This window comes from Somniosus microcephalus, chromosome 5 (assembly GCF_052327205.1).
Source record: "Somniosus microcephalus isolate GS21.2 chromosome 5, FLI_Smic_1.0, whole genome shotgun sequence".
Lineage (NCBI taxonomy): Eukaryota > Metazoa > Chordata > Chondrichthyes > Squaliformes > Somniosidae > Somniosus > Somniosus microcephalus.
The window spans coordinates 261884604-261903683 of NC_140991.1; the positions used below are offsets into that span (position 1 = coordinate 261884604).

Sequence of the window (19080 nt, forward strand, 5' to 3'; positions counted from 1 at the left end):
CAAATCTTACACTCATCAGAGCCACCTGAGAACTCATTTTTAGTGTGGAAACAAGTCATCCTCGGTTCCGAGGGACTGCCTAAGAAGAAGAAGATTACTCATTTCACCCTTAACCCTCCATCCACTCCCACTTGCTGCACTCCCCGCGCCCCCCCCCAACACCCCCACCGGCATCCGGTGAGAGGCTTGGGGGTCTCTCACTCTCAGCAATTCACTCCTCCTGCTACCCGCCCTTCCTATCTCTTTTCCTCAAAGAAGCTTTGTTTTTGTTTATAAAATGAAACTTTTTAAAGAAGCCAAATTAGCAGGAAAGAAACTGTTGGCCTCTCTTTCTCTCTCTGTTTCTCTCTAATTTTTCCCTTTCTCTCTCCCTCTGTCTCATTGATTTTAGAAATTAAAATCTCTGTCTTACAGGTGCAAGTGTTAGCATTGATCTTTTCTAACTGTTAGCAAACCACTAGTGAGATAATTGGTTGGCTTAAAAATGCACCTTTTTTGAAAATTGAAATGAAGAAACACACCCACTGTCTCCTTCCCTCTCTCACCCCTCTCCTTCTCTGTGATCAGAGTCTTGCACTATCCTCTCCTTAGCTTTAATACGCTTTCTAAAGTTTATAGTATGCAAAACAAAAGCTATGAAATCATTTTTCTCTCTGACTTACATTCACAAATATATACACAGACACACACACTTCTCTGTATTTTTAAAAGAAAGCACAATCTAAATTTACCTTAATAAAGCTTTTGAAATTTGTCCTATTGTTTTTCTAAATAATTTGAATAAAAGCTACTGAGCAAGAAAGTGCTAGAAGCTGAAGAAAAATATTCCACCAATACGGCTAACTGAATTGTACTGATGCATCCTAGGAAATTAGGCAGATTGTACATGCTTAGACTGCACAATCCAAATTCAGCTCACAAAGTCATAATTCATATTACGTCCAAGCCCAGGCTTTTGGAAGAGGCTGAGACCTTCGGGTAAAATCTTTAATGCAGGCATTAAAAGATACAAAAGACAATTCAATTGATAAGTTTAATTATTCTACTGTCAAATATGTAATTATTTAGAATTTTAAAAATTGGTTTAAAGCCTTATTTTCAACGTTAAGAATTTTAGTTACTGAGAAAAAATGACAGATAAACAACAAGAACAACTTGTATTTAAAGCACACCTTTAACATAGTAAAACATCCCAAGATGCTTCACAGGAGCGTTATCAAACAAAATTTGTCACCAAGCCACATAAGGAGATATTAGGATAGATGACCAAAAGCTTGGTCAAAGTGATAGGTTTTAAGGATTTTAAAAAATGTCAGAAAGCATTGAGAGTGATTATTGGGAGCCCTGTGCCCAAATTATACAGAGTGACAGCAGAGAAAATAGCATACTCCAGAAAGATTGTAAATTATTCCTGTTTGGAATGATGTTCTGAATAAAAGCTCTAAATTTAAGTTATTTTTAACTTGTTTATTTAAGCAGAACCTTACAGTTACACAAAGTTCCAGCACAATTTATTTGGAAAAGAAGAAACAGTACAAATTAATTTATCTCTTAAGTGTTATATTTCTTGGCCTTCAATATAAAATCTCCAAATCTAAATGGATGGGACAAGCCTCCCTTTGATTATGTTGTAATCAGGTATCTGTCAAGAAAACTTTTGATAGGGTGTATTATTTTAGCTACAAATATTGCATTTTATGCATCTAACCATGAAGAAAACATAGCAGAAATTGTTTGATGTTTAAAGCTGTGTTTCAAATTGAAAGAGAACCCATTCTTTAAAACAGGAAATCATAATGTGGTTCACTGGCTTTAGTTTATGTAATGCAGGTTGGATAACTGTAGATTTTAAGATTATACATGTTTTGATTGCCTGTGAAAATGTTTATTTACTGGCAGTATTGACTTGGCTTCTATAATAACTTATCTGTATGACTGTGTAGGGCAATTGTTACAACCACATCTAGTTCACTCGCATGTCTGATAAAGAGTGCATGTGTGTGAAAAGAAACTAATAAATGAGCTGCAAACAGAATGCTGTGACCTGCCGAGAAGGCCAAGCACCAAATTTCACAATAGGGAAATGGCGGTGGCATCATCCCCTGTGACAAAACACTTTAGGCTTCTGTGCATGCACTACTTCAGTGCCTGGTGAAGAAAGAAGAAAGACTTGGATTTATATAGCGCCTTTCGTGACCACCGGATGCCCCAAAATGCTTTACAACCAATGAAGTACTTTTTGAAGTGTAGTTACTGTTGTAATGTAGGAAACACGGCAGCCAATTTGCGCACAGCAAGGTTCCACAAACAGCAATGTGATAATGACCAGATAATCTGTTTTAGTGATGTTGATTGAGCGATAAATATTGTCCAGGACACTGGGGATAGCTCCCCTGTTCTTCTTCCAAAAATCGATTATCCGGTCATTTATTTCATTACTGTCTGAGGGAGCTTGCTGTGCGCAAATTTGCTGCTATATTTCCTAAATTACAACAGTGACTGCACTTCAAAAGCACTTAATTGGTTTCAAGTGCTTTGGGTTGGCCTGAGGTCATGAAAGGTGCTATAGAAATGCAATTTCTTTATTTTATAGGGGTACTGCTCACAGGAAGCAGCCAGGAGTGGAGTCAAAGAACTCAAGTTTGACTCCCAGAAACAAACGGCATATTTTTAACAATATAGCCTGGAAGGGCCAGCTGTAAGGGGAACAAATGTCAGCTGTGGCTCAGTGGGTATCACCCTCGCCTCTGAGTCAGAAGGTTATGGGTTGAAGTCCCACTCCAGAGACTCAAGCACAAAAATCTAGGCTGATACTCCAGTGCGGTACTGAGGGAGTGTTGCTCTCTTGGGTGGACGTAAAGGATCTCATGGCACTATTTCGAAGACCCCTTGAAATCTTCTCGTGGACCCCGAGGGGTCCGCCAATGTGCAGCCAAAATAAATACTTTATTTTGCCCTAACGAAATATGGCGGTAGCCATTCTCAAATCGGCACGGCCCCAGAGTGCGCATGCGGTACAGTGAGGTGACTGGAAAGTGGTCGGCGATTGCAAGCTATCGGCAGCAGCGCGAAGTTTAATTAAAAGCAGCGATTCCTGAGCAGGGCACCGTCCTGCGCCCTGTGGCTCCTGCTGATATATTGGGGAGCGCTTGTAGCGTTTGAGGACAGGCGGCTGATTGCTGCCGAGAAACCTGGCGATAGGGTTGTATGAAAGCGGAGCCTGGAGTCTGATGACGAGTCCACTGGTGCCGCGATCCCGCTCCAGGAATGGCCACACAGCCGAGGGAAATCCTTCCCGAGGCCGCTTAACTTCCAGCCGTTGCATCCCGAGGGAGCGGCTGGAGGGGGGTTTACGGCATTTGTCGGGGTGTGTTTGTGGGTCATTGCTCCTTTCTGGAGGACAATACAATCAGAGGCTCGATCTCGCGGCTATTCGAGCTGAATTGGAGGCTGTATTTAACTGGCCGGCACAGGCACAATGGGCGGAATGGCCTCTTCTGCGCTGTAGGATTTTATGATTCTATGATTATTCTATGTTTGAGAAAGGCGAGTCGTTATAAAGCAGCATGCGGAGGTGAAGGACACACCTGGAGACAGGCAGAGGCGCAAGGGGATAGTCCTAGCACGATAGCAAAATACTGCAGATGTTGGAAATCCGAAATAACAACAGAAAATGCTGGAAAAACTCAGCAGGTCAGGCAACATCCGTGGAGAGAAATTTGAGTTGACGTTTCGGGTTGAACCCTTCTTCAAAACTGGAAAGAAAAGAAACTAGATCGAAGGCAGGGCTGCTATCGGACAAAAGAATAAAAGAAACAAAAGAAGTAAAAGAGATTAGAAGCTAGACGAGATGGTAATAGGCTGGGATTAGGTGTAAAGTGTACTGGCAGGGCAAAAGATAGCTGCCAGGTGTGAGAGAGAAACAAAAGGAAAGGGGGGGGGGGAAAGGAGTGGAACAATTACAAGAGAAAATGAAATGGGGGCCGAGCTTATGATCTGAAATTGTTGAACTCGATATTGAGTCCGGAAGGCTGCAGAGTGCCTAATCGGAAGATGAGGTGCTGTTCCTTGAGTTTACGTTGAGCTTCCGGATAGTCCTAGCAACTCACCTGGAGACAGTAAGGCCGCGACTTCTAGGTGAATCCCAGTTCCCCTCTTGCCGGGGGCGGATGATGTTGACGGTTACGGACGAGTTGTAGCCCGGCCCTCCTCCTTCTGCCACTCGCTCTGTCCTTTCCCTGTCCAGACTCCGGCTGTGCTGGGCTCGCTATTTAGTCATCTGCAGGCGGCCGCTCCAAGAACGCGTGAGGCAGGAGGACGCGCTCGGCAACTCAACCCGCAGCGCCTCCTTACAACAGGGAATTCATGTGGTGCAGGTTCACAATATGACTTATCAAAACGTCCCCTTTATAGGGAGCGAAAAAACAAATAACTACAACAGTACACGTACTGGAAAACAGCATGTCAGTCAACATCTGCAGGAAGAGCAGATAGAAGGGGTTGAGGTATCTGATTCTTTGTTCACCCACCTGGGGTATCTGATGCTTTGCTCATCCATAGAATCATATGTGAGGTAGCTGATGATATGTTGGCCCATCTGAGGTTGGGGTATCATGCTTTACTCACAATTCAAGTGAGGGCTGGGATATTTTTAATATATATGTTGATTCTTGGGATGTGGGTAAGGCTGACATTTATGTCCATCCCTAGTTGGTGCGTGTTTATTACATGCTGAAAGTGCAGAAATTAACACGTTATCAGGTTACGTAATATGTTCTCTCTTTACATAAGGTGTAATATTTCACAATAAGTAAAACAAAAATAATAATAAATATATATGTTTAATTGTATAACTTTTTTATACAGAAAAAAATACTTGTTTTCTGTTACAGGGGGTCCGTGGAATTTTTATAACACGGGATGCGCGCCTCAGAAACAAAAAAGTTGAGAACCCCTGAACTAGAAATTCAAGGTGGCTGGCATGGTGCAAGCTACCATCTGTAGGCCCTTTCACTATGCTGAAAGTAGATGCCCATCTTATAGCTAATGAGGAGACTGGGACTTGGGATGGCAGCTACTTACCTGGAAGACAGATATGAGAACATACACTCGTATCCAAGGCACAATGCCTACCATGATTGGTTTGCAGAGAGGCAAGCAGCAGCTCCTGAAATTCCACACCTGCAAAGGCTCCAACCACTTGGAACCACTGATCAATGGGAAGTGATATGTGTCCATGCTGTGGTCAGGGAATGGTAGCAATGTACTTGCATCTTACAGTAAGTTGTGCTGATCACCATGCCAATTGTGAGGAGCTCCTGATACCTGATGCCTACCTAACGAGGGCTCAGACCTGTAATTAATTGTTCAACAACCACCTAGTGACTATCATCCAGGGAGAGGGAGGTGTGATAAGCAGGGGGTTCAGATTGCTCCAAGGTGACATGCGTAGTGAAGCTCAGTACCAAAGTCAGCCATCTGTGGCAGACTCACTAATCCGCTATCTATGGCAGGCAGTACACCAGGGTGATTGTAATGATTAACCAGCCAGTCTGGCTTATGAATGGGTTGACATTCTTACCACTCGGCTCCACGTGATCCTGCAAGCCAATGCCTCAACAAGTAGGATAATCCTAGCTGGACGAGCAGCAGGGAGCCGCTCCTGAATGCTGCATGGTATTAGCTAGTTAAACTAGCATTGGATACAGCAAAGGTTATGGGCCCCAACAACATCCTGGCTATTGTGCTGAAGACTTGTGCTTCAGAACTAGCCATGCCTCTAGCCAAGCTGTTCCAGTACAGTTACAACACTGGCATCTATCCGGCAATGTGGAAAACTGCCCAGGTATGTCCTGTCCACAAAAAGCAGGACAAATCCAATCTGGCCAATTACCACCACCCCCAGTCTACTCTCAATCATCAGCAAAGTGATGGAAGGTGTCATCGACAGTGCTATCAAGCGGCACTTGCTCACCAATAACCTGCTCACTGATGCCCAGTTTGGGTTCCGCCAAGACCACTTGGCTCGTGGCCTCATTACAGCCTTGGTCCAAACATGGACAAAGGAGCTGAATTCCAGAGGTGAGGTGAGAGTGACTGCCCTAGACATCAAGGCAGCATTTGACCGAGTGTGGCATCAAGGAGCCCTAGTAAAACTGAAGTCAATGGGAATCAGGGGGAAAACTCTCCACTGGCTGGAGTCATACCTAGCACAAAGGAAGATGGTTGTGGTGGTTGAAGGTCAATCATCACAGCCCCAAGACATCGCTGCAGGAATTCCTCAGGGCAATGACCTAGGCCCAACCATCTTCAGCTGCTTCATCAATGACCTTCCCTCCAACATAAGGTCAGAAATGGGGATGTTCGCTGATGACTGCACAGTGTTCAGTGCCATTCACAACTCCTCAGATAATGAAGCAATCCATGCCCGCATGCAACAAGACCTGGATGACGTTCAGGCTTGGTCTGATAAGTGGCAGGTAACATTCGCGCCACAGAAATGCCAGGCAATTACTATCCCCAACAAGCGAGAGTCTAACCCCTGCCCCATGACATTCAATGGCATTACCATCGCCGAATCCCCCACCAGCAATATCCTGGGGGGTCACCATTGACCAGAAACTTAACTGGACTAGCCACATAAATACTGTGGCAACAAGAGCAGGTCAGAGGCTAGGTATTCTGCGGTGAGTGTCTCACCTCCTGACTCCCTGAAGCCTTTCCACCATCTACAAGACACAAGTAAGGAGCATGATGGAATACACTCCACTTGCCTGGATGAGTGCAGCTCCAACAACACTCAAGAAGCTCGACACCATACAGGACAAAGCAGCCCACTTGATTGGCACCCCATCCACCACCTTAAACATTCACTCCCTCCACCACCGGCGTACCGTGGCTGCAGTGTGTACCATCTACAAGATGCACTGCAGCAACTCGCCAAGGTTTCTTCGGCAGCACCTCCCAAACCCGCAACCTCTTCTACCTAGAAGGACAAGGGCAGCAGGCGCATGGGAACACCACCACCTCCAAGTTCCCCTCCAAGTCACACACCATCCTGACTTAGAAGTATATCGCTGATCCTTCATCGTCGCTGGGTCAAAAGCCTGGAACTCCTTACCTAACTGCACTGTGGGAGTACATTCACCACACGGACTGGAGCAGTTCAAGAAGGCGGCTCACCACCACCTTCTCAAGGGCAATTAGGGATGGGCAATAAATGCTGGCCTTGCCAGCAACGTCCACATCCCATAAACGGATTTTAAAAAACTTCAGCACCCCTGTTCACATTTGGGGGTCCCTAAGTCTTGGTTCTGCCAACCTGCACCTAAGCTCTGTGGTCTTGGGTTAGTTTCCTGCCAGGAAAAAATGTGGGCTGCTTATTGGGAAAATAGAAGTCTTACAGGCAGGTGTAAATTTCTTAGTTGCTTGTTTTGGAGATTCTTAGACAAGGGACAGGAGCACACCCCACAAGTGTTACTTGCAGACCCTTGGCTGACCAAAATAAATTAATTCCATTTTAGTGAAAGTACCTGTTTTTATGTAATGCCCTCAATATAGGACCAGTTTAATGACACAAGAGACTTCATCAACAATGTAAGTTAAATTAACTCAAAGCATTTATTTGATATCAGACTTCATAGGCCCAGGCATTGGGCAATGGTTGTATTTTTCTAATTATCATTAACTACCTGCTCTTTGAGCCACTGTGTTGCAGCATTTCCACTGTTACTCGAGCAACATAAGCACTGCAATGCTGTATTTCTTCTTTTATGACAATGTAACTGTTTACACAGGACCAAAACAACATTAAACAAATCGTAAATCATCTTACTCCTGGACCCATGCTAGTTCGGACGAGTAGGCCTATTTTTGCTTCCATTTTCATTTTCGCAGGAATTTTCTCTCCTGTTTCTGTAGGCATTGGCCTCTAGATGGTAACAGTTTCATTACGTGCTTTGGACCCTCCGGTACCTCATCCAGGTTTATGTGAGGATCACTGCAGAGCCCTAACTCTAGTATTGTGCAACGAGAAAGGGTTAATTAATAACCTTGTAGTAAAGGGACCTTTAGGGAAGAGTGACCATAATATGATAGAATTTTATATTGAGTTTGAAAGTGATTTAGTTAAATCCAAAACTAGGGTCTTAAATCTAAACAAAGCAAACTACGTAGGTATGAGGGGCGAGTTGGCTAAGGTAGATTGGGAAAGTACATTAAAAGTTATGATGGTAGACAAGTAATGGCTAGCATTTAAAGAATTATTACATAATTTACAATAAATATACATTCCTTTAAGGCACAAAAATCCCACAGGAAAAGTGGTTCAACCGTGGCTAACAAGAGAAGTTAAAGATAATATTAGATCAAAGGAAGAGGCTTATAATGTTGCCAAAAAGAGTAGTAAGCCAGAGGATTGGGAGGATTTTAGAATTCAGCAAAGGAGGACCAAGAAATTGATAAAGGGAAAATAGAATATGGGAGTAAACTAGCGAGAGACATGAAAACAGACTGTAAAAGCTTCTATAGGTATGTAAAAAGAAAAAGATTAGCAAAAGTAAATGTGGGTCCTTTACAGGCTGAGACAGGAGAAATTATAATGGGGAATAAGGAAATAGCACAGAAATTAAACAAATACTTTGGGCTGGATTTTCATTGAGGAGTCGGGTAGGAAGCGGGACTACAACTTTTGGGGTTGTAGTCCCGCCTCCATCAAGTTCTAGCCAACCCACGCGATTTTGACTTGATTGACCTTGTTGAGCCCGCCCAGTGGGCTCAGCAGGCCAATTAAGGGCTACCCGGCAACAGGTGACATCACAGATTGATATTTCATCTGTCAAGACCTTTTGACAGATGAAATATCAGCGTTTCACAGCTGTTTGAAGCTGTCAAACACTGACAATCTGTACTCTAAGTTAATTCCTTCCTCTCAGGATGATTTAGAGATCTCCCCGGAACAGAAAGCTGAATGCTGCAATTTTTGACAGCTCGCAGCCATTCTGCTTTCTGTGCCAGTGAGATGAGGGACTCCTGAGACCTGAAGGAAGGGAGGCTGTAAAAGTAAGTAAAGGTATGTAAAACTTCTTTAAACACTTTACACACATCAAACACACTTACCTTTGCACTCATGCACCCATCACTCACCTGAACACCGGACATCTTGACCCCTCCAAGCCCTTCATCCCGACGGTCTGCCTCCTCTAACTTGGCGTGGTTTGGAGCCATCGGGAATCCCACACTTCAACATTAAAAATAGGGATTAGGCTAAAAACTGCCTGTTAACTACCTGTTAACAGGCAGTTAATTGGCACTAATCCCATTCCCGCCTCGGGGAGGTGGGTCCCAGTGCGGGTCGGGTACCCGCCTCCTATCAAACTGGCATGGAGGCGGGTTGGGTCCAGGATGGGTTCGTGCCCCCCGATTTCGGGATTTTAACCCCCCACACGCCTCCAATCCCGCCTCCACGGCCCAATGAAAATCCTGCCCTTTGTGTCTGTCTTCATGGAAGAAGACGCAAAAAACTTCCCAGAAATAGTGGAGAACCAAGAGAATGAGGAACTGAAAGAAATTATTAGTAAAAAAATAGTACTGGAGAAATTAATGGGACTGAAAGCCAATAAATCCCCTGGACCTGATGGCCTACATCCTAGGGTTTTGAAAGAGGTGGTTACAGAGATAGTGGATGCATTAGTTGTCATTTTTCAAAATTACATAGATTCTAGAATGGTTCCCGCGGATTGGAAGGTAGTGAATGTAACCCCACTATTTAGGAAAGGAGGGAGAGAGAAAATGGGGCACTACAGACCAGTTAGCCTGACATCAGTAGTAGGGAAAATGCTAGGATCTATTATTAAGGACGTGATAACAGGGCACTTAGAAAATAATAATAGGCAGAGTCAACACAGATTTATGAAAGGGAAATCGTGTTTGACAAATCTGTTAGAGTTTTTTGAGGTTGTAAGTAACAGAATAGATAAGGGGGAACCAGTGGATGTGGTGTATTTGGATTTTCAGAATGCATTCGATAAGGTGCCACACAAGAGGTTATTAAACAAAATTAGGGCTCATGGGATTGGGGGTAATATACTACAACAACAACAACTTGTATTTATATAGCACCTTTAATGTAGTAAAATGTCCCAAGGCGCTGCACAGGAGAATTTTAAGACAAAAAATTTGACACTGAGCCACATAAGGATAAATTAGGGCAGGTGACCAAAAGCTTGGTCAAAGAGGTAGGTTTTAAGGAGCGTCTTAAAGGAGGAAAGAGAGGTAGCAAGGCGGAGAGGTTTAGGCAGGGAATTCCAGAGCTTAGGGCTTAGGCAACAGAGGGCACAGCCACCAATTGTTGAGCAATTATAATCAGGAATGCTCAAGAGGTCAGAATTAGAGGAGCATAGACATCCTGGGGGGGGGGGGTTGTGGGGCTGAAGGAGATTACAGAGATAGGAAGGGGAGAGGCCATGGAGGGATTTGAAAACAAGGATGAGAATTTTGAAATCGAGGGGTTGCTTAACCGGGAGCCAATGTAGGTCAGCGAGCACAGGGGAGATGGGTGAACGGGACTTGGTGCGAGTTAGGACACGGGCAGCCGAGTTTTGGATGACCTCAAGTTTACATAGGGTGCAATGTGGGAGGCCAGCCAGGAGTGCATTGGAATAGTCAAGTCTAGAGGTAACAAAGACATGGATTAAGGATTGATTAACGGACAGAAAATAGAGAGTAGGTATAAACGGGTAATTTTAGTGTTGGCAGGCTGTAACTAGTGGGGTACCGCAAGGATCAGTGCTTGGGACTCAGCTATTCACAATCTATGTCAATGATTTGGATGAGGGGACCAAATGTAATATATCCAAGTTTGCTGATGATACAAAGCTAGGTGGGAATGTAAATTGTGAGGAGGATGCAAAGAGGCTTCAAGGGGATATAGACAGGCTAAGTGAGTGGACAAGAACATGGCAAATGGAATATAATGTGGAGAAATGTGAAGTTATCCACTTTGGTAGGAAAAATAGAAAAGCAGAGTATTTTTTAAATGGTGAGAGATTGGGAAATGCTGGTGTTCAGAGGGACCTGAGTGTCCTTGTACACGAATCACTGAAAGTTAACATGCAGGTACAGCAAGCAATTAGGAAAGCAAATGGTATGTTGGCCTTTATTACTAGAGGATTTGAGTATAAGAGTAAAGACATCTTACTGCAATTATATAGGGCCCTGGTGAGACCACACCTGGAGTATTGTGTACAGTTTTGGTCTCCTTACCTAAGGAAGGATATACTTGCCATAGAGGGAGTGCAACGAAGGTTCACCAGACTGATTGCTGGGACGGGGGGATTGTCCTATGAGGAGAGATTGAGTAGACTAGGCCTATATTCTCTGGAGTTTACAAGAGTGAGAGGCGATCTCATTGAAACATACAAAATTCTTACAGGGCTTGACAGGGTAGATGCAGGGAGGATGTTTCCCCTGGCTGGGGAGTCGAGAACCAGGGGTCACAGTCTCAGAATAAGGGGTCAGCCATTTAGGACTGAGATGAGGAGAAATACCTTCACTCAGAGGGTGGTGGATCTTTGGAATTCTCTACCCCAGAGGGCTGTGGAGGCTCATTCGTTGAGTATATTCAAGACAGAGATCGATAAATTCTTGGATATTAAGGGAATCAAGGGATATGGGGATAGTGCAGGAAAATGGAGTTGAGGTAGAAGATCAGCCATGATCTTAATGAATGGCAGAGCAGGCTGGAGGGGCCAAATGGCCTACTCCTGCTCCTATTTCTTATGTTCTTGACCCCACCCAAATGTGCACTCCACGCACTTCAGGCAGTGGTCACCGGATCGTAATCTGGGCCATAAACCGTGGCCGATCTAGGAAGGACAATTGTAGCACCTCTACCCGCAGGTTAGCCGTGGGCCAGCCAATAGATCTGTTTTGATGATTTCGATGTCTCTTCCCCCCCTCGCCCGATTCTTTATGCAGCCCTATTTATTCACCTGTTCTTTTATACCCCGGAACAGGAGGAGGAATAAAGTGGGGGATGAATTCACTAGTTGACATATATTCAACCTTCATCTTTGTCAAATCCTATCAAATTATGCCCAATAAAAGCGCAACTTGACCCCTGACTCATTTTGTGTTTCGTTTTAATGTTGAACTCGATTTCGCTTCTCACTTTCGAAACTAATCCCAACTCTTGTGTAATTTAAACAAGCGAGTTGTTTCTGTCTCACTTCTCTCGCCCTTTCCCCTTATTAAAGACGCTGGGTGACGGTGGCTCTGAATTACCCTCTTTAGTGCACAGTCGCATGCTTTGACCGCGAGCGTCACCCGCTCCAGAAAAGCCAAACCGCCCTCCAGCCAATCCGCCGGCGACCTAATCCCCCAGCTCCGGGTCAAACCCGAAACGTCAACTCAAATTTCTCTCCACGGATGTTGCCTGACTTGCTGAGTTTTTCCAGCATTTTCTGTTGTTATTCCGGCGGCACAATGGCAGGAAGCCAATGATTGGTCGGTCTCCGGGGGGGCGTGGCTTGATGACCGACACGCACAATCGGCGCCTCATGTGTGGGCGGGGCATTGTGCTGGGTGGGTTTGTCTCGGCGGAGGAGGCGGAACAAGAGAGAGGGGCGGGGTTAGCGAGGGGCGGAGTTCGGCGTGGGCGGGGTTAGAGAGTGGGCGGAGTTCGGCATGGGCGTGGTTAGAGAGTGGGCGGGGTTCGTCGTGGGCGGGATTAGAGAGTGGGCGGAGTTCGGCGTGGGCGGGGTTAGAGAGTGGGCGGAGTTCGGGGCGGGAGAATGACAGGAGCAGCCAGACCGACAGCGGGCACTTAAAGAGCCCAGACAGCGGGCACTGGAAACAGCGGATTGCGAGCGGGCCGGGAGCGCAGCCCACAAAGTGTGTTTTTTTGCATTTTATCTACCTCACGGGGCAGCTGGAAACTTTTATTTATTTATTTATTTATTGGGGAAGTGCGGGGAGGGGGGACGACAAGTCAGAAAGGGTGCATTTACATCATTTCTCCGCCGGCTCGTGTCATTGTGACAGGATCAAAGCCCACCGTCGCGCGTGTCTCGTGTGAGGTTTGCAGGCTGCGCCGGGGGCAAGATGCACACCACCCAGAAGGACACCACCTTCACCAAGATCTTCGTCGGCGGGCTGCCCTATCACACCACCGACGCGTCGCTCCGCAAGTACTTCGAGGTGTTCGGCGACATCGAGGAAGCGGTGGTCATCACGGACCGGCAGACGGGCAAGTCCCGCGGCTACGGCTTTGTAAGTACTCAGCGAGGCAAGAGTGTGGAAGTTAACCAACGATAGTTGATAAATGATCATTAATAAATGACGATGATGATGATTGCTGTCAGTGCGATGGCTGGTTTGCTGTTTTAAGTGGTTTGATGCCGGGCTGTGTCCCGGGTTTTCTTTTCCCTGGTTACAGGTGACCATGGCTGACCGGGCGGCGGCGGAGCGAGCATGCAAAGATCCCAATCCCATCATCGACGGCAGGAAAGCCAATGTCAACCTGGCTTACCTGGGGGCGAAACCTCGGATCATGCAGCCAGGTGAGTGAGAGAGTCGGGGCCAAGAGCTCAAGATAACCCCCCCCCCCCACCCCCCGCCAAAAAGAAAAATAATCCATCAGTCAGAATCAATTTAAAAGAAAAAGTCTTTAAAAAAAAGCACAACAAATAAGGGCAAGAAGGTTTGGAAGAAAGGGGGACATTGAGATTAGGATATTAATCTGGACGCTGTTGCGTTTTCACAGTAGATGGTCAAAGCACTTGATCTAAAGTTGGGACCGTGTCTCTGTGTCAGCTTGTATTCCTGTGCTGAGTGAAGTTTTGTTTCCATTTGTAACGTTGAATCTGGTTGCCTTGACAGGTTTCGCTTTCGGAGTGCAGCAAATTCACCCTGCTTTCGTCCCCCGACCATATGGGTAAGTGTCGTTCCGCTCCCACCGCAATGAATAACCGGTTTCCGATCCACTTAAAAGCAGATATATTTATACTGTTAACGCCTTCCGACTTCACAGAACTGCAGTTAATCAAACTGTGCATCTCAACGCTATTAAAAAAAAACAAGCTAGAAAGTGATTATATGTCTGTTTAGCAAACGATCCTAACTCTGTCATAGGACGACTATAATTTAACACCCTTCTTCAATGACTAACACAAACTTTTGGAGAAAAAAATCATCTACGGTGCTGTACAATCTCTCAATGAGTCAAGTTCTGAAAGCGTTTCCGTTCATCCAACCAGCCACCCAGACACAATACTTTTTGGTGCTGTACAATGGTGTTATTTACTTATTTTAACAAATCGACTTTGTGCCCCCTTTTGGCTTGACTCAATTCTATGTATTTCTTTCTGATCTGACAGGGGTCGTTTACAGTTAAGATAACATGATGATGAGAGAAGGATTTGATGATATGAGGTGGAATAGTTACCGAATGAGCAGATCTTAAACTGTAACCAGTAGACTCAAACACACAAACAAGCTAAAAATGGTGATTAACTGTTGCATGTATGTTGTTTCTTAGAGTGTAATAGAGCTGCGTGTGCTTTTTACTTTTAATGAAGTGGTGTTTAGAGCTAAACAAGCAAACTGCGTGCTTTTTAATGAAGAGAGCTATAGTGAGGACTTTTCTGGAGTTTTCTTTGTTCAAGAGTGTTGATTTGTTTTGCCATTGGGAGCAAGGGGTCCCACTTTATTTTGCTTTGTTGCTGTAGCCTGATTTCCAGTTTAACAATTCAGTTTCTGGGTTGTAGTGAGTGCTAAATTCTGTGTGACTTTATTTTTTGATTACCAAATCAACTCATCGCGTGCATGTTGCGATGTTTTTATTTATTTTGGGTTTGGTTGTTTTTTTATTTTGTTAACACAAGTGCTTCCATTCTATGTTCTATAAAGTCATGAGTACAGTACTTGATAATATCCACAACATCATAATTCAGCGTGACTTCCAAGTGCTACATTTCCTAAAGACATTTTGTACGTTGGGCCCATCTAGTTTTAGGCTGGGTACCATGCTCGATATCCTGGTAGGAAAAGTGGAAGAGACTGCCTCAACATCAGTACACTTTGCCACTTCCTGTGCTTTGCCCTATAGATTAGTTCATTTCAAAAGTTACGTTGTAAAATATTTTAAAATCCAGAATCTTTAAACCCACGTTACAAATATTTTTCCAGCATACACGCACATTCTCTTGGATGAGTAAATTTAAAGTTGAAAACAATGTGGTTGTGGGGGGGTGGGGGGGTGGCGGCGGTAGTGAAGCAGTATTGTTATACATTTTTTTTACAAAATAATTGTTGCTCAACATGTGTCACGTTAATGTATTTTAAACAATTGTTTAGAAATTGGAGAAAATAAAAAATGCGAACAACTGCAAGTTCCATAATACAATGGGTACACGTATTGTGTACATTTAAAATAGGTGTGCACACAATTTCAGTTTGCTAATCTGCATTTTCCCCATGAATAAGTGATGACACCTAACAACAAACTAAGTAAATAATGAATGAGTCATGCAATAATGCAGGTGGAAAATACCAGGCGGTTTTAAGTTTTGAAAGGCAGTATAATGACTTCATTGTACTCGGTAGTCTGAAGGACTCATCTAATTTTTATAACTGCAGACCTAGGTTAGCACTCGAGATCTTTACGTCAGCCCACCTGTCCAAATCAATCCTATTTACAACAATTATTTTACTAAAGCACTTGATGTGGAATGATCTAGGATACTTCAACATTCTATTCTTCCCCCAAATAATAGTTGTGGGCAGAATTTGAAGAGAACAAATCCAACTGGATCATTATGGCTGACACTATATGGAAGCTGTAAAATTGAATTTTTTTCATTAACATATTTAACGTAGATTACAGGTCAAACTATTTCTGATCACTATCCTTGTGGGTTACACAAGGAAAGTTGCTCATTTTGCCTTATACACACATTCCTTCTCTTTGATAGATCCCTTTAGCAGAACATTAAAAATAGAGTAGGGAGTCATACTGCAGCCTGTCTTGTCAGTCATCCAGTGTGAAATGGCACGGGCTGGGGAGTGTGCTAAAAGTTCCTATGAGTTTAAAAGAGAATGACCCTCGGGAGCTCGGGTTTCACGCTCCAGCACCTGTTCAGTTTTCTGTGGATTTCAACCAAAAGCCACTCCCCCCTCCCTCCACAAACACATACACACACAAATAGGCTTGAGAGTCTGATGAAGGACACATTTTATATATCTGGACACAATAGCAGCCAGTTCCAAAAAATCTATCCAATTTAACTTGCGTATAGGATATAGACGCACTGGAGAAAGTGCAAAAAATATTTACAAGGATGATACCAGAATTGAGAGGCTACAACTATCAGGAAAGATTGAACAGGCAGGGGCTCTTTGCTCTAGAAAAGGGAAGATGGAGTGGTGACCTGATAGAGGTCTTTAAAATGATGAAGGGGTTTGATAGGATAGAGGTAGAGAAGATGTTTCCACTTGTGGGAGTACAAAACTAGGGGCCATCAATATAAGATAGTCACTAAGAAATTCAATAAGGAATTCAGCAGAATCTTCTTTACTCAGAAAGTGATGAGAATGTGGAACTTGCCACCACATGGAATGGTTGAGGCAAATAGCATAGATACATTTAAGAGGAAGCTAGATAAGCATATGAGGGAGAAAGGAATAGAAGGATATGTTGCTAGGGTGAGATGAAGTAAATTGAGTGGGAGAAGGCTTGTGTGGAGCATAAACAGTGGCTGGGCTGAATGGCCTGTTTCTGTGCTGCAAATTCGATATAATTCTATGTATATACACATGAAAAAATAACACATTCTAATCAATATGCCTTAACCTACTATTAGGTGAATTGTAGATGTAACTTAATCCAAAGCAGTATGTTTACATGTTTCTCACAAATTCTGAAATATGACATCTGTCATTAATTTTAAGTAATGAACTATATAAAATCTGTTGTAACTACTGGATTATGGTACAGGGTATACTTGTACATACAGGCCACAATCAAAAATGTGTTGGCCCAGAATTTGCAGTGGGTAATAACAGCGAATGAACATCGTTCGCTGATATTATCCCTTTGAAACTGACCGCAACTTCAGGATGTAGCACATGTGCATCCTAATGCGGAAATCCTTCACTGCTCCGACACTGTTTCTTTAAAAAATTTGTTCATCTTTATTTCAGGTTTACCTTTTCCCCCATGTGAGAGCCTCATCTTTGTTTTGCTCTCTATTACATTTTTTAAAAGTTAGAATCAAAGGAGCTTACTCACTTCCTGGTTCTTGGTCTGTGAGAATTCTGCATTGTGATTGGCTGCTTAGATAGCTTGCTGATGTCACAGCAATGTGATTCCCAATAAACTACGTTGATTTCAACTGTACGTTGGAAAAGCCGAACTTCTTGCCACAGAAATCGCGAGATCTTTGTGGGAAGCTTACTTTGGGGCCAGTGGCGAATGCCTTTGCTTCACCGCTGACCGCAAACTACGGGTGTTTAAAAAAACAATTTTGATTGGGGGAGGGGTCTAATGATAGCACTTTCTTTACATTTCACAAGTGCTCCCTTATCTTTTTCTTTTTTCAACAAGTATTTATTTACTTAAGTACTAACTGCCTTTTTTTGTTCCAGTTTTTTACATGGTATCTGGTAGTATGTTTTGCTAATATAGCTGGATGGAAATTTAGAAGGCTGATTACTTTCAGTCAATTCTTTTCTCTCCCACCCTACTGCAAATATTATGGGGGAAGATGTGATGGGAAGGGGGAACTTAATTCTCTACCTATGTCTAATTTTAGTGTATTTTAACTAGCCTATGGAAACCGGCCATTTCAGTTGACTCTGGGTGTATCAATGAGCAGCTCCACAGGTGCAATCAGGAAATGTGTGAAAACTCCATACTAGCACATCATACAACAGAAATGGGCTATTCGGCCCAGCCACTGTTTATGCTCCACACAAGCCTCATGAGTAGGCTCATGACTCTGACATGTAGAGTTAGGGGTCAGAAAACAAAGAGTAGAGATAATCAGGTCTTTTTCAGGATGTCAGGCTATGACTAGTGGGGTACCGCAAGGATCGGTGCTTGGGCCCCAGCTATTCACAATCTATATCAATGATTTGGATGAGGGGACTAAATGTAACATTTCCAAATTTGCTGATGATACAAAGCTAGGTGGCAGTGTCAGTTGCAAAGAGGATGTGAAGAGGCTTCAAGGGGTTATTGACAGGCTCAGTGAGTGGGCGAGAACATGGCAGATGCAATATAATGTGGATAAATGTGAAGTTATCCACTTTGGTAGAAAAAACAGAAAGGCAGAGTATTTCCTAAATGGTGAAAGATTGGGGAATGCAGTTGCTCAAAGGGACCTGGGTGTCCTTGTACATGAGTCACTGAAAGTGAATGTGCAGGTGCAGCAAGTCATTAGGAAGGCCAATGGTATGCTGGCCTTCATTACAAGAGGATTTGAGTACAGGAGTAAAGAAATCTTATTCCAATTATATAGGGCCTTGGTGAGACCACACCTGGAGTACTGTGTACAATTTTGGTCTCCTTACTTAAGGAAGGATATACTTGCCATAGAAGGAATGCAACGAAGGTTCACGAGATTGATTCCTGGGATGGCGGGACTGTCATATGAGAAGAGATTGAGTAAACTAGGCCTGTATTCTCTTGAATTCAGAAGAATGAGAGGGGATCTCATTGAAGCATACAAAATTATTACAGGGCTTGATAGGGTGGATGCTGGGAGAATGTTTCCCTTGGTTGGGGAGTTTAGAACCAGGGGCCACAGCCTCAGGATAAAGGGTAGGCCATTCAGGACTGAGATGAGAAGAAATTTCTTCACACAGAGGGTGGTGAATCTTTGGAATTCTCTTCCCCAGAGGGCTGTGGAGGCTCAGTCATTGGGTATATTCAAAACAGAAGTTAATAAATTTCTGACTAGTAAGGGCATCAAGGGATATGGCGATAGGGCCGGTGAATGGAATTGAGGCAGAAAATCAGCCATGATCTCATTGAATGGCGGAGCAGGCTCGAAGGGCCGAATGGCCTACTCCTGCTCCTAT

General features: G+C 43.9%; 1 protein-coding gene across 1 annotated transcript in view; it reads left to right on the forward strand.

Annotated features, from left to right (window-relative positions):
• Positions 1-19080, forward strand: part of LOC147117692 (RNA-binding protein 24) — a 43500-nt gene that overhangs the window by 16477 nt on the left and 7943 nt on the right. The window contains exons 3-5 of the mRNA XM_085988891.1: positions 13042-13269; positions 13436-13559; positions 13879-13933. Coding sequence (XP_085845017.1) covers positions 13102-13269; positions 13436-13559; positions 13879-13933 — 347 coding nt within the window. The 5' untranslated portion in view covers positions 13042-13101. The remainder of the gene's footprint in view (positions 1-13041; positions 13270-13435; positions 13560-13878; positions 13934-19080) is intronic.